General features: G+C 38.3%; 2 protein-coding genes across 2 annotated transcripts; both read left to right on the top strand.

Moving 5' to 3' along the window:
• The first annotated feature begins 898 nt into the window (after positions 1 to 898).
• LOC125743430 (forkhead box protein Q1-like) lies at positions 899 to 2,646 on the top strand. The gene has a single exon (XM_049015932.1). It carries the CDS (start codon positions 1,158 to 1,160, stop codon positions 2,139 to 2,141), a length of 984 nt encoding a protein of 327 aa, XP_048871889.1. The 5' UTR covers positions 899 to 1,157; the 3' UTR covers positions 2,142 to 2,646.
• Positions 2,647 to 10,325: 7,679 nt separating this feature from the next.
• foxf2b (forkhead box F2b) lies at positions 10,326 to 14,223 on the top strand. Its single transcript, XM_049015923.1, has 2 exons — positions 10,326 to 11,842; positions 13,568 to 14,223. Exons 1-2 carry the CDS (start codon positions 10,870 to 10,872, stop codon positions 13,744 to 13,746), a joined length of 1,152 nt encoding a protein of 383 aa, XP_048871880.1. The 5' UTR covers positions 10,326 to 10,869; the 3' UTR covers positions 13,747 to 14,223.
• The last annotated feature ends 2,625 nt before the right edge of the window (positions 14,224 to 16,848 follow it).

Genomic DNA, 16,848 nt, shown 5'->3' with positions numbered 1-16,848 from the left:
GTCATATTAATGTTATGTTTAATGATGGATTCATCAGCAACTCATGATAACTCATCATAGGTAATATTATTTCCCATACAATTGGCTGTCACACGTAAATGTTAAAAGTTCGTGCATTTATAGAAACCATTTATTCTCATTAAAAATGGTGATCCTTTTTTAAAATGAAGCAGCTACCAATTTCTTATATGTCAATGATTCATTTTTATACAGCTATCGTGCGATTGTTTTTTGTATTCAGCATTAAAAAGACATGGCGCAGTGCTGTCTATAGACAAAAGTTAAATGAAAAACAATAATTGCTGAAATCGTCGTAGGATTATGAAAATTGGTTCCTGTTTTGGTGGTTTTTAAAGTTTCACATTGCCTGCCTAAATCAATGGTACAGCAGGAAGTGTACCTTAAATAATTGAACATATAACCATTTCAACATAAAGCACATTTGCATGGCTATGTATGTACATGTGCATAAATACTTCCCTGTCCTTCTAAGATACAGGTACATCTATAGTGATGCATGGAAACAAGCATCAGGTACTGAAAGGGGGAAAAAATCAAAGGCATCGCAGGAAACTAAGCGGTGTCTGGGAAACGTACGCCACCTGGTTGTCTCACGCGACAGTCCTGCTGCCGGTGCACACCTCTATACTCAGGTCTGACAGGTATGCCGGAATAGCGAGAACAAATTAGCAAAGTTCCCATAAAATCGCTCAGGGCACTAAAGAGTAAATGCAATTTATACAAAATTATAGAGTGCATTATCACGCACTTGTCAACATACATTATATTGGTTACGTTGTTTATTTGTGAACGCGCAGTTATTAAGTCATTTTAATACATATCTGAAGTCCCGCCTCGTGGGCTGGACCTCCGAAGTGATAATATTATAATAGGGCTTCTGCAAGTCTCAAGAGACACTTGGAGATTTAGCTCCTCTCCGGTTATGACTTGGGTGTTTTAAATTAAACGTGCCAGGTAAAACAAAATTGTGCTGTTCGTATAGCCTAGGAGAATTGTTCACAACGTTGTCTGATTGTTCGTTTGCTTTAATTTTACACACGAATAACGACGGGAGCTTGTCTAGTGGCTCGACTGCAGTTACCGGAGCTCTAATATCTGCCGACAGCAGCAACGAGAGGCATAGACAACCCAAAGCCATGAAACTCGAAGTCTTCTCGGCGAACCACTTTATGGAGAAACCGCAGGAGTTGTGCAGCGATGTGGAAGGCAGCGTGCCCTCGCCTCTCTCCGGGGAAGAGGAGCTGGGCTCCGATGGGGACTTCGTCGCTAACAGCCCTGCACCTGCTATTCCCAGCGCTGACGGGAAAGCCAAACCTTACACACGGCGACCCAAGCCACCTTACTCCTACATTGCCCTGATCGCTATGGCAATTCGCGACTCTACAACTGGTCGCCTCACACTGGCAGAAATCAACGACTATCTCATGAAGAAATTCCCCTTTTTCAGAGGAAGCTATACTGGCTGGAGAAACTCGGTCCGCCACAACTTGTCGCTCAACGACTGTTTTCTGAAAGTTTTACGGGATCCATCTAGACCCTGGGGGAAGGACAATTACTGGATGCTGAACCCCCACAGCGAGTACACGTTTGCCGACGGGGTCTTCCGCCGCCGAAGGAAGCGCATCAACAAAAAATGTGCCAACAACCCAGAGCACCCTACAATCGAGGATGCACCAAACCCTGCGGGCGCATCGTCATCCACGGAAGAGGGGTCTAACACTAAGTTCTCCAGCTCCTTCGCTATTGACAGCATCCTCAGCAAACCTTTCAAAAGAAAGGAAGAGCGCTACCCTGAGCCAGACGCCACCGCTGTCGGAACAAGAGCGGTGTGGTCAAGTAGCGCACAGGTGATGCCTTACGTAATGGGCTATCCGCCGACACCAGTGTCCCACTTACAGCCGTTGTTCCCAGTCAGCCCCGGTGCCGCCCACTTGCTGCAGGCATACAGCGGCGGCTACTCAGAGCCGATCCTCGGCGTGGAGCAGAGAAGGGACATTCTTACCGCTTTCCACTTGAGCCCAGAGTGCTTGACAAGCGCTGAGACTTTTCCCCCTGTTCAGATACCTGCCATGAGACTGGGTAGCTATCACCCATTCAAAATAGACTCTTTGCTTTCCTAAGGCATACGGCAACGTACTTTTGTTTTGTGATTTTTTCCCCCCCGGCACTTTCGTATGCACTGTAAATTGTTTAGCGACAAAATGCATTTTACTGCATTTAGCGTGACAACTAGACAGTGTGAAATCTGTTGTTGTTAACATTAGCTAACCACGATGACTTGTAAAAATGTGTGTTCAGGTAAATGACAAACAAGAAAGAAATAATTTTGAGGAACGATACTGTAACTTATTGCATTCCTATTTTGACGATAAACGGTTCATATGTCATTTCTGTTGTACAACACAGGCACTCACATGCCAAAAAGTAGTAAATACTTTTATTCTATTTATATTACGTCTTGCGGTTGTTGCTGTCAATGTTGTTTTCAAACTATTTTAAGTATGATTGTAATGTCTGGTATCGACAAAGCTCGAATCGAGCTGAACCAGTCGTCATTACACAACTGTTTTTGTAAGTCATTCTGCCTGATTTGACCAGTAAAGTATTGTGTGTTTTGCTTCTAAATTATGTGTCAGCGTTATTTTTTCCAATCAAACATTTGGTCAAAAAACATGCATGAAACATTGTCTCCGAGTTAGTGGCAGACGTGTGTCAGCTTTCCAGCCAAATCTCTTATGTGTATGTAAAGCTAACAAACCCGATTACACAAACTTACACAAACACCGATGAAAAAGAAATCTTCACCTTTAGGTGGATGATACAGTAAGAACATGTGGGTAAGTGACAGCACGTCAACATGTCGTTGTAACAATGTTGGGCAGGAAGATCATAATTTATTGCAGTACCAAGAACATTATTTCAGTCTCCGGTCTCGTATCACAATTTCGAATTAAGCTTCGAAAGACCTTGTTCGCAGCAGTTCACAACAAAAAATGACAGTTTAAAAATAAACGCATTTTCCCCCTGTGCAAAGTTGCAAAATTTCACCCAGGGCATTAAATTTGTATATTATAAATATTGATTTCGTTTCGCAGATTTACATTTAGTTCAGTTTATTCAGCTGTATGAAACACTGAAAGCCGGTAAACTGTTTTGTTTTTTAAATACCTTCCGTTCTTCGTCTTTGCGCAACTTAATTCTCCTTCTGACATGTTCGTTAAATGTGCATTAGAGGACTTACTGTATTAAAACCATTTCATGGAGATAACAATGGCCTCATTAAAGTGCTACAAGTCTGTTACAAAAAAGCAACCGATATAACCGTCATGCTCCACAGCTGAATCATTGTTAGGCTACTGTATGAATTATGAAAAATTATATTAATCGACGATGTATAACTGACAAAGGAAACAAAGTAGCAAAATTATTTCAGAATTAGTATGAATTAAGCATTTATATGTCATGTAGATTAAAGAATTATCCTTAAACAAAATAAACATTTTATAACAAAACGGTATAGGCCTATCTATAAAATGTGTTTACCTACAGACATCTGTAAAGTAAATTCAGACTGAACAGAGTCTAACATTAACTCTGGATTTCCCATCAAAATGATTGCCTCTGTAATAAGCATTTCCTTTTAAGACCTGAAGAACATAAAATTTAACTGTTTAGTCAAAGTATACGTAGATATTCCCGAAAAAACAGCATGTTTGATGGTATAATATGCGTGTTCTACTGAGATTTGAATCCACAACCTCAGTCCAGATCGTTACATGCTACAGTTTATTATTGACTTGTAGCCTACCTTGGCTTAGACAACCTGCTACAGTTTATTATTGACTTGTAGCCCACCTTGGCTTAGACAACCTGACAGTTCATTTATCTCCGAGGGCTTCTTTCCGTCTCAGAATGCGAGAGCCACTTCAAACTTCATTCTTCCCTCTCAAAATGCTCAGTGTGCAAAATGTGTAGATGTGTCGGTTCGCTTTGTTTCGAAGATCAAAATTCGTCCAGGAAATCGCTGTTTGGAACCGTGAAAGTAATAACATTTAAGCTATATCCCTTTGTAATTGGACAAGTTCCAGGTGACAAGAACAGTACAATATTCAAAGTTTTCTTTTCAAAAACAGCCTGTAACATCGGACGAAATATATATAATTAATGGAAGAATCCATCAGACATTTATGACTTAATATCAAATTACAACAATAATACAATTTATCTGTTGGATTACAATTAAAAATAAACATTACTTGTATTTAATCTATTAATTGATATGCATATAGACATGTAGAATGAAACATCGCTACCTTAAACAAAATCAGTAGCTACATTAATTAAAGGTTAATTACAATAAAAGTTAACCTGCCACTCAGACATAATATTTATTTCGTCAATATATATGAACAGCAATTCTGTTGCAGCTTAATCTTGCTTTTTATACAACGTGATATTATTTAGACCCCCCCCCCCCCCTTATTTTGAGGAAAAAATATTTACAGTGAAAACATCACAACGATTAAACTGCCGCAAACACATTCTTGTAAAAACATATCTTTACAGAATGGGGTTATTTGATATCATTCGTAAATGTCCAATCTCGCAGCATGAAACAACAAATTTACTGTTTAAACTGAATCTTAAAATACTTTCATAAGGCTGTGACACGGATTGTCCATGGGAGCCAGAAACAGACTCGGACGCTCCTTAAGCTTATACATCTCTCACTTTGTCTTTCAGACAGTACTCTAAAAAAGTGTAAAGTTGTGTTAAGCAAATTACACTGTATACTATACACTACAATGCTACAACAGATAAAGCAGTAACGTAAACAAAAAAATTAAGGATGGCACTTTGCAGTTAGAAAAAAAAATCGTTCCAGTATGCCCAACTATAAATGCATATGGAGAATCGGCAAAAATCTTGTATTAGTACAACCCCTTATAACGTCTTCTGGAATCAATATAAATATCTATGGTGTCTATAGACTCTAATAAAGGTTATGTTAGTTATAAATTAATTACAGAGCTTACCGAAATTCCGGTACCATTCAGGACGTAACATATAAAATGTACGCCACAATAACACAAAATGATCCGTCTTCATAATTAAAAATTAATTACAAATTCTGCACCAAAATTAACATGTATGGATATTGCTAGCTATTACCATCCGGAGACCCCCTGCAAATTATCGTTAAAACATTCGAGCTGTCCACGGTCCTGAAGTGATGACGTGACGTAAAAGGTCCAGCGTATCACTACCGCTATCGTTCAGAGTCTGGGGAGAAACTGGGAGGATGTGGGTCTTACACAAGGCAATAATAACAATTATAACAGTTAGCAGGTAGCAATGTAGCTCCTTCGCAATACTAAAAACCCGTTTATAATAAGAGCAGTGACAAAAGAAAGTGTTTCAGACATCTTTTAATTGTTTGGTTGCGATGAAGTAAAGGGCAGATTACATTCTGAGACGTTAGCAAACCCACCATCGACAGGCTGCACTGTAGATGAATTCCCGGAAATAAAGAAAAGTACAGCCCAGGCGTGTATAGTTAATAAGTCAAAGCCAAAAATATTTCAACCTGAAAAAGGTTAAACCAGTCTAACTAGTTAGTTAAATAATGACAGTAGGACAAACATTTTAAGTTACAATTTATGACATAGTCCCAAATTAATAACCAATACTTTTATTCTTTTTATACTGTCATAAACGGTAGAGTAGTCATATTGTCCATGTTTGTGTGTGTGTCTAAAATGAAAAAGTGCTATCTTATTACAGAACGAAGTTATTTTGAATTATATCGTACGATAATGTCTTGCAGTTAGTGTCAGCTGAATAATTAGTACTCCGTAATTTAGCCGAATCATATTTCATTCCTCGACGGGGGGGGGGGGGGGGGGGGGGGGGTCTAAAATTATACTCAGATCACGAACCTAATTAAATTATTATGAGATATTAACAAAATAATCAATTTATACACTTAATGGGATAATTGACATGGATACAGATGTATCATATGCAATTCAATCGTTTCCTTAAAGGCAAAAGCGACTCGAACTTTTAAAGTTAGTTGGTAATATATACTATTATTATTGCATTATTGGTGGATTATATACGTCGCTTGCACAACTGATCAAAAGCCTTGAAACACGTCTCTTGTAAATTTGGACTTCGCCGTCTCCGCTCCTTTCGGTGTCGTAGGTGACAGGTGAGAGAAAACACTTACGTAGCCTCGTAACTAACCTAAGTAACCTGGTTCCAAGCACAATGCTGCAACCTGCAGGTGAAAAGCCAGAATGGCACACCTGTGCGCACAGAAAAGCCAGGGGAGTTTCAAGCCACCCGAGGTGTTGATGGGAGCTGAAGTTTTCAGTTTGATATTGCATATACATATACTACAATATTATATATAAATAAATTTTATATACACAACCTCTTAATCAGTAGTTATTTTTCGGCAGTATAACCAAATCATACTGAAGCATATCCATAAACCTGTTCACGCGGAAATGTCGTATTTAATGTTTTTTTTCGGAATGGTTATCGCATGAAACATGGCGTCAAGAATAATGTCGCTTGTACCCTTCCTACTTGCTACTGACCGTTCAAGTGCGGTATATTACAATGGTTTCTCCAATCAGTCCCAGGTAATTATACTTTAGACACGAAGATCAGACCTGAAACGAACAAAGAGGGAGGGGGTGTTTCGTTACAGTGACCCATAAAACAAGATAATTTGGCTGAGAAGTAAATTAAAGAAGGAAACACATAATTCGCTTATACCTTTGCCGTGCGGCTACGAGTACCTATAAGGTGCTGAGAACTCCAACGAATATCAATTTGCATTACCAAGGCATGTTTCAATGTCCACTTATTGTATTTTAAATTAATTATAGGGCGCATATATTCGCGAGTGGCAAGCAATCATAAGCTTTCCTGAACTACGATGTTTTATATTACGCTATTGTTTTATTTTGCTATTTACAAATGTATTTTAAAGAACAGGAAAGCAACAGAACATTCACACATTGTTAATGTAATCAACGTTCTCCTTCACACTTTAAATATTTGTTGATAATGAGTAAAATGTATTACCAATAAACAGAAAACACTCTGCATTGTCTCCACACAATGAAATTATTTGTTTATCCATTTCCGCTACACTCGAACCTGTATGTTTGTAACAATACACATTTTCAATTATCACCAATAAAATAACAAACAACAAACAAGCAAACAACACCAATAATAATAATAATAATAATAATAATATTAAAACGATTATTGCGCTTGGTTTAAGCTTTAGGATCTCTGAGCTTCGCATAGAGATTTTTGTAACAAATTGCAATTTCGTTTGCCTAATACATTAAAATATCAATTTATCGGGTTCCACTGACACTCGTTCTATTTTGCCTGAAATTTAAAAACATCAAATCGTTTAAGTAATTTTGTTGTCTGTTATTATTGATGTGACAACTGAGACTAAAACAACCCAAAACCCCTGATTTACCAATAATTGACAGATGTAAATGAAGATGTATGACTGGTTCGAAACGTCGTTCCGAGGTTCAGAATGCATTGTATTTTCAAACTATGTGTTTAGCGTCTTCAAAGTATTTTGGGTGCGCTGCAAGGTTTCCTCTCAGCCTACGACGCATCCTGAACACGACGGGGGTTCTGCGCCTTGATGTTGCAGGAAATTCTGTTGCAATTCGGCCCCTTTGCGTTTTTCTGTTATGCTGGAAATATGATTTTTATCTGTACATCCTTTGGTGAAGTGCAAAGGCTACTTTTGATAAGCATTGTTGTAAAGATGTTATTTTCACTCGAAAGGAGCGCCATCGTGATGACAAAATCACGGGCCCTTTTAACACTTCTGTCTCACGCAAATAAAATTAATAGTAATTTGAAAAGTCCAATACCTCTCTTTCAAAATAATGTCCAACTTGAATTTAATTCAGGAGAAACGTTCGCCTACAAAGTAATGCAAAACAAAACATTACAAGTAATTGCTCATCTTGGCAAACCAGTGATCAATGGGTATGAATTACACATAATATACAAGCAGCACTGAATACGGTTATTGAGAATAAATGTTCCTGTTTTTTATCTCATAGCTTAACATTCCTGCTCATCACGGCAAGGCTGCAAATAAAGCGCCCTGTTTCGTATTGGAACCAGAGTGTCACAGTCCTGCTTCAGTCTACATACTCTTGCAATATGAGTTTTATTCCCGCTATCTTAATGTTTAAATGGTTTAGAATAAAAATTTAGTTGTATGTTCATTCACGATAATCTATAACTTTAAGATACTTCTGAAGAATTGTCGGTTACTTTTTCGCCAAAATCTTAGCCACTCATTTCACTTACACTATAAAGTAAGCCTGCATGTTTGCCATTTTTTAAAATAATAACAATGTAACGTAAAACAATTTCAAACTGGACATGTGTGTGGTTATAAGGCTCCCTAACTGGAACTGATCACAATGTAAAGCGAAGCCCTGCATGCGCGCAAATTCTTTGAAGTGATTTATATTGTTGCCACTATTACATCTCCATGCATCAGTAAAATAAGAACAATGAAGGGCAAGCAAATTATACGGAAAACTACACATTAATCACTGTAGGCACGACTGCGGAATCTCTTAAACTGCACTATACACAAGTGCATAATCCGTACTAATATTCATTTAGATGATGTATTTTATAGGATCCACTGTGGGTTTCGTTATAAAATAAACCTCTCGAAAGAATCGAAAATAATGGAATTGTCTGGGACTTGAAATGGTCCGTTATGCCGGTGCTCGAAAAATGACATCATTGTGTATATTGCTAAAATTATGGACGTTGTGGTAGCGAGAATAGCCTGGGCCTTCAACAAAATTTTGACATTATTTTTAATCGCGCAGACATTTAAAATATTACATATTCTACACCACTTCAACATTCAGATAGAAGTACAGCAGCACACATGAATATTGCACTATATAAATATAATCTCGAGAATATATGCTTCATTGACAGGGGTAATTGCGTTATGTTTCAAAACCTGTAATGTAGAAACGTAGAAATACTAGTGTAGACAACTGCTTGAAATTGTACTGTTCAGTTTTCATGCGTCTAATTGTTTTTAAACTCCGTAATCACATTCCGCAAGAATACGCCTTATTAAATGTGATGATCATTATAAAACAAATAAAGTATTTGAAAATGAAGGCAATAACAAACATGAACATGAGTAAAGGAGTTCATGTAACTTAATATAGTCAGTGCATTACTATGATATATATTGTGCAATATAAAACATACTTGTAAATTACAGCATATTATAGTTTGCGGTTGATTTTGAATACAGGTAAGCGTATAAAAAAATCATGATTAATTTTAAATAATAAGAATAAGAATATATTATTATAATAATATTAATGCTGTTAGTTTTGCAGTAATAACAAAGAAAATGCGAGAAGTCTTATATGCAGTGTCTGTATTAGGAAGGAAGCTGTCGGCGCCCGTTCGCTTAATTTCGTTTTTCTCTCTCTAATTAATGTGGAGCTCAAGGGATAGGATCCAGGCTCGAGCAGTAAGCTGACACTTGCGCTCTGTGTGTGGTATCCGGGCAGTGCTTGATGGAAAAAGCCTGCTTCCACTCATGTCAAAGCCATTTACCCAGAACAACCCCCTACACACATGTATACACTCAGGAAAGACCACCTTTTCACAATTTCAGCGCCGAAAACTGTTTGTTTTCTATGAGCGTAGGTTACATACGTACTCGCACGCTCTTGATTTTTAAAATTTGCTTTCCATTTTCATTGTTGACTGCTCCGGCTTTCTGTAGAAGTGGAACTTCTTTGTTCAATAACGCATACACGTTCAATAAGTATAAATTTAACATTGCGAACTTGGTGAATCCCTGTAATAGCAGTAAAGCGCTCAAGTTGCAATTTTAAAAAGGAAAAATTAAATATTAAAAAAACCGTTTTCTTACAAGCGTAAGATTAATCTCAGTCCCATCAATCAATACCATGCCATTAGTCTGTGGAATATCACTCTGACTTACGAGCAGCATGCAAGTATAATAATTCGAAAACTTTACCTTGCACTTTTGGCGTATGGCGATGTTGACTGGAATGTCTGAAGGAGGTTTGATAAATGGTGTAATTGCGTGTATTACAAATGTCAGACGGGAAGAGGGTTTCTGGTGCCGCTGTAGCGCCTCCTGCTTGGATGGTGACTGGACAGGGGCCAGAAATAGGAGGGAGGTGGGCCCTGGTCGCCACTGATTTCTTGAAGGGATTTAGAAGGAGGTCTGGAGGAGGTATGGGAGGGGGGCAGATTTACGAATTGATAGGTGGTCGCGTTTTGTTTGGCTGAGCGGCGTACGCAAAAGTCAAGGCGCTCTGTGTTTCCTCCTCTTAAAGGATTAAGGCGAGTGATGGCCACCAGGTGGGGGGCAGAACAGCAGTCCCTGCGACAGAGAAGCGCCATCTCGGACGAAGCCGCGTCAACCACACAGAGAATCACGGCGTATCTTCGTAATACGGAATTACATTTGGAGACTAACCCCTCTCCCCCTCACTCCTTCCGCGCGCGCGCTCTCTCTTTCTGAACAGACCTCTACACACTTCACTTCGTTTACAACGCACTGGAGAGACCATCTGAACCGGACAGTTTGTTTTTTTCCACGCAGTGCATCGCGGTGAAACACATTTAGCGGTCAAGTGGAGTTCAACAAGGAGTCTGTTCCTTCGATCCAAAACGGTGAAAATTTTACAATAGATAATTATAAATTGATAAAATTGTTTAGCTTTGTTCTTCGGGTTTTTCGTTAGTAAACAGAACATGACGACTGAAACTGCGCAGCAGCAACTGGATCCGCCGCCAGCTTTAAGATCAAGTCCGGCATCTGGAGTTATGCACACGGCTTTGATGAACACGCAGTCCGTCGTAGAGAGTGCGGCAGCAGCCTCGTCCAAAGGAAAAAAGGCGAACTCTGGACTGAGACGTCCCGAAAAACCACCCTATTCATATATCGCTCTCATTGTCATGGCGATCCAAAGCTCCCCGACCAAACGATTAACGCTGAGCGAAATTTATCAGTTCCTCCAGGCCAGGTTCCCTTTCTTCAGAGGATCTTACCAGGGGTGGAAGAACTCCGTCAGACACAATTTGTCACTAAATGAATGTTTCATCAAATTACCAAAGGGTCTAGGGAGACCGGGTAAAGGGCACTATTGGACAATTGACCCCGCCAGTGAGTTCATGTTTGAGGAAGGATCGTTTCGCCGCCGACCCCGGGGATTCCGTAGAAAGTGTCAAGCTTTAAAACCCATGTACCGGATGATGAATGGAATTGGGTTTGGTACCTCCATATTACCTCAAAGCTTTGACTTCCAGGCACCCACGGCATCACTTGGATGCCACACTAACAGCTATAACTTAGACATGATGACGAATTCAATGGCAGGGGGCTACGACGGGCTTGGTGGTGGACACCACGTCCCCCATATGTCCCCTAGCCCTGGATCAACATACATGGCCAGTTGCCCAGTGACATCCAACGGGGACTACGGGCCAGACAGCAGCAGCAGCCCGGTGCCTTCCTCCCCAGCAATGGCAAGCGCCCTGGAGTGCCACTCTCCATATACAAGTGCGTCGGCACATTGGGCATCGGCAAGCGGCTCTCCGTACATCAAACAGCAGTCTCTAGCTTCCAGCAGCCCAGCATCCTCCGGCTTACATTCCAGCATGTCGTCTTACTCGCTGGAGCAGAGCTACCTCCACCAGAACACCAGGGACACGGCTGACATTTCAGGTGAGGCGATTTTATTTTCCCAGTAAGCGTGTTTTATTAAGCCATTGGGACCCTTGTCTGCGAAGGCATTTAGACAGACAACCGAAAAGTCTATATCACCACCGGGGCATATCGCGGCTTTCACTGTACTTTCATGCATAAGGGATCGTCATTTACTTAAAGCCAGTTTTGGTGCCAAATCATAAAAACTTATGATACACCGAAAGGATGTACAGAAATTCGTATTAATACCCCCCCCCCCAATTAATATTTAATCAATCTAGAGCGAATTCCTACGCATAATTAATTTTGTATCACAGCAAATACTAACACTTAAGGGAAATTTGAGTTTGTCGTTTTGGGTGATGTAGGCTTATTGCTGGTTAAACTTTGTATTTCATTAAACAATTCTATTTATTTCTACTAACAAGTATTATTCGCCGATTGCGTGTGTACGTTTTTAAACAACGGCCTCCAAGTTGAATATTATCCGCTTTGGTAGCAAATGAATTGTGAAAATTGTGAGATATATCACATTTTATTTGCACATATAGACACATTCAAATATACATCGAATATATAGCTATTGTAAAAAAGTCGATATAAATATGAGCAATAAATTACTATGACGTTATCATCTTTGTGTTGATGTTCTTGTTATTATATGTATAGACATAGGTGTCGTAGGCCTATATTTTGCACGACTTAGTAAAGAAAAAAAACGTACAAAACAGTCATTGATATGGAATGTATTACCGTAGGACAGTCATTTCCATAAATGTCTCACGCGTCCTGTAAATCTATTTGATTTAAACGGTACAAAGGATACCGGAGATGTTCCGGCCTAAAGTTCCTACTAAAACTCGGGTCAGAAAAGGTTAGCAAAACAAAGGCGCCCGGTGCGGGACCACACTGAAGAGGATTGCACGCTGCGCGTACCCAAGGGAGACGTCGGCCTTGTTAAAGTTTATGTGGGATTTTTAACCATTCAAGGTATATGTGCTCAATCGCGCAGATGTCCTTAATACAATCTAGAAAAACCGTCTCACAATTAATGCCAGTATGAAAACATTTCTGTATGAAAAGATTTCTTATATCTCACGTTGATGTACACGTGCTTTCAGTTATACCAACTACAATTATTTAATCCGGCAGTAATTACATTAGACAATCTTTATAAATGTTAAATATGTTGAATAGGCCTAATATAGCCGTGTTTGTTTATCCGAAAATATCATAATAATACATTAATAATTACGTAATATAGAGAATATTTCATGATATTATGTATTATTAAAATATTTGCCTATTGCATGTTAGTATAGTTACATATTATTAACTCGCGACACTTTCTTCAGCATAGGTCCTTCACCATAACAAGATTATACAAAAATGTCTGGAAACAGAAAACTTAAACTATGGACGTTTCGTTGAAAACGCGTGTATGTTGTATGGTCACGACACATGACGCAATCCATAGCTTACAATTATAGTCTCGGGTCTAAAACGCTGACCATGCAGCATATTATATATAGGAGAATTTTGTGTGACCCATTTGTCTTTGGGACGAAGGGGGTCTTTTGTGATTAATTATACAAACACGTATTTTTAATTCAGGATACTTTCCAATTAGTGACACTATGCAGTCCCCGTTTGAAAAAAAAAGATACATTATGAAGAGAGAACAACATTTTGTCAGAATGTTAGTCCAGCACAGGAATTAAATGTGTTTATTTTCTATTACAGTGGGGATACCGAGATATCAGGCCCACTCAAGCCCTGTTTGTGACAGGAAAGATTTCGTTTTGAACTTTAATGGAATCTCGTCATTTCACCCTTCGGCCAGCGGATCCTATTATCACCATCACCACCATCACCATCATCACCAGAGTGTCTGTCAGGACATCAAGCCGTGCGTGATGTGAGTGACGCACGCCGAGCAGTGTGAGGGGTAACGCGAGCAATTACCATACAATACAAGAGGCCGTGTGTTTTTTCAGCAGGCCTCGACGTACTCAAAAAGAACAGCACGAACCCCCCCCCCCAAATATTTGCAGCACAGTGTAGTGTAATAAGCAGTACGCTCACGCATACAATAATATAAAACATATTAAAATATGCAAAATGTTTCTGCCAACAAACCACTTCGCCTTCTTCGTATTTTGTTTAAAAGATGCAAATGCAAGCTTCTTTTAAAGAAGCTTTTTGTTAAAAAAAAATATGATTGTTTCCTGTCATAAATTGAAATGATACGACTATATTAAACATAATCTATATTCAAATGTATAGAAGTAAATATCCACGTACACAATTCTTTTAAAAATAATAATTCATTTTCGTTTTGCACTTATTGTATTCCTTTTAGGATTGCTTAAGGAACTTGTTGTAAAGTGTTCAATAAAGATGAGATGTTTTAAAACACTTGTGTTTCCTACTACGCTGCACAGAAATGTCTAAAAATACATTAGACCTGTATACGTACACATGACTATTATGCCGGAATAATGTCTGAGAGGAATGAGATTCTCAAACAGAAAAGATACTGCTGCCCTTGCAGCAAATATTAGATCAGCAGTAATAATTTTATATATGATGAACCAAACTGTTAAATATCATTTTCGCCAATTAATTTAACTATTCAACCGACAACTCCAATTTGGTAGGCAGTTCATCAACAGACAGAACACGTATGATTTGACTGTTTTCCCTGCTTAAAACGGCTAACGTGGACACAGATTTCAATTGTAGATTTTACCGCAATGTTTCATTTATCTTATATATCACATGTATATTATATTTTAAAATTCATAATGAAAATTACGTATATTTTACATCTGTGGGTGGAGATTAACTGTACATTGTTTTATTAAGAAGCGTATAACATATAGCAAATTACAGATTCTCTTTTCAAATAGGCCAACACATATGAATAAACATTTCAACTTTTTATCAGCTACATTCAGAAAGGACTAAACTTCGAAGTGAAATGTTTCGTCCACTTGTAACTAATCAACTTCAACATTTTTATACATATTAGCATTTGCAAATGCAGAAAATGTTAACTAATTCCATCATAAAACCAATCAAATATACTAAATAAATATGTAATTTTAATGCCATTGGACTACCGAAAAGCGTGTAATCTTGTATTATATATAAGGAGGAAACAACCTCCTTGGAATGGATCACGTAAACATATACTATGTTTACGCTGTCAAAAAAAGAGTAAAAGCGCGAGTCTGCAGAACTGTAACTGAATTACGAGCCAGAAATCACTGTCATTGAATACATTTGATTCTCAGAGCTGCAACCGATACCGTAAACGAAACAGCAATTCATGAGATTTTCTTTATATTTTTAAAAGAAAGACTGACTTTTTTTCTGTATATTGAAATTCTACCACACTGGTTTATTTATATTACACGAAAGAGACCTTCACGGCCATATGTGCCTCGTGTTTTGGGGGGATGATATTCAGTCGTTTGCCGTCTTCAAGTGTAGTGGCCATATTCATTCATTTCGCCGTCTTACAGCGCCACCTAGTGTATCTTGCAAAGACCCGGACAGAGGACCGCTAATCCTCATTAATACAGGACGAGCGGGTATGGAGGATGGATGGATGGATGAGACAGCCAGCTGCTAAATAAGTGAAAAAGAAAACCAGAGCACAGAGTATTTGTAATAGTATAACTGACTGCACACCCTTACCTTTGATGGCAGAGAAAACAGGCTTCGAGAGTAACATAAAAAAATATTACCATTAAAGCTAAATATACTATACTGGTACATCGCAACCAATGCCGCGTGCTTTTTAAAATGAATCAAACTGTCCGTTTCAAATTTGTCTACAGAATACAGAGTATATGTGTGGGCACCCTTTGATTAACACAAATTTAATATTACTATACAGCCTACGAAGTTTATTTAGAAATGGTTGGTGCCCACGTTTTGTGAAGAGACGGAATATTTCATTACAACAAAACAGTTTTATCAGCAGAGCTAAAGAAATCCGCGTTAGACAGTAATTTGTAAAATCGGATAACGGTAAGTAATCGCGGTACATCGAAGCAGTGAAGTTACTCCAGGTGGTAATTTAAAAACGTATAATCCAGCGGAAATTGTGTAGATACCGTATAAAGTGTATACATATATTTATATACAGTGACTGTATATATAGCTACTACAAACTACTATAAACTACCTTCGCATTCTGATAATGATCAAATATTGTGCTTATGAGCAACCCTTGTACTGTTGCGCTCAAATAATCACGTTTTTTAAATGTCAGTAATTCTTCAATCTCCGAGAGAGCCGTGGAAACTATTCATGGAATCGCTTTTCTGTAGTACTGTATTCAAAAAAGGAATTCTGCTTCAGAGACGTGCGACAAATCATTCTCACACTTACACTACACGAGGGCAATTTAAATTGACCTCAGTGTGTATTTTAGGATTCAACCGTAAAAGGAATCTCGCTAATGTAGTAGATGCTAGATTTTTTCTATATAAAGGCTGCCGCCGTGCTTCTGCCTTACAGTAATTTCTGAAGCATGCCCTGTACTTTCCACACGCAGCTGCTATTTGTCTTTTGCGCAGCGAAGTAACATTCACAGCGTTTTCTTTCAGTCTTTTCGTCCGGGTTCATTATATGTAGCAATGGGCTGCTTTTATATTCAAGAAATAGAACAAGTACACGAGTAAAGAGAGAACGAGCTTGCTTGTTTATGAATAACCGGAATAATAATTTTAATGAAGTTAATGTCAGGTGTATCAAATGTGCCATTTTTGAAAGTAAATGAATACGTATTCAGATATTATAATTAACGTATAAGAAATATGTTATTTTTAAATTTTGCAAAAAGAAAACGGAAAAACAGCAATAGCTATTCATCATTAAATCATAAAACAAAGTATAAATATAAATAAGTATATATAACAAAAGTGTGTGTATATACACACACACACACACACACAGACACCCATAAATATATAACAAAGCAAATATAACAAAATATCTATGGGCTTAGT

This window comes from Brienomyrus brachyistius, chromosome 1 (assembly GCF_023856365.1).
Source record: "Brienomyrus brachyistius isolate T26 chromosome 1, BBRACH_0.4, whole genome shotgun sequence".
NCBI classification, from domain to species: domain Eukaryota; kingdom Metazoa; phylum Chordata; class Actinopteri; order Osteoglossiformes; family Mormyridae; genus Brienomyrus; species Brienomyrus brachyistius.
Note: the sequence above shows the minus strand (reverse complement) of the source record. Positions and strands in the feature narration are given on the sequence as shown.

Coding starts and splice junctions, on each gene's coding strand:
- LOC125743430 (XM_049015932.1), top strand. CDS start 1,158: ATGAAACTCGAAGTCTTCTCGGCGAACCACTTTATGGAGAAACCGCAG.
- foxf2b (XM_049015923.1), top strand. CDS start 10,870: ATGACGACTGAAACTGCGCAGCAGCAACTGGATCCGCCGCCAGCTTTA. Junction 11,843..13,567: donor GGACACGGCTGACATTTCAG/GTGAGGCGATTT, acceptor TTTCTATTACAG/TGGGGATACCGAGATATCAG.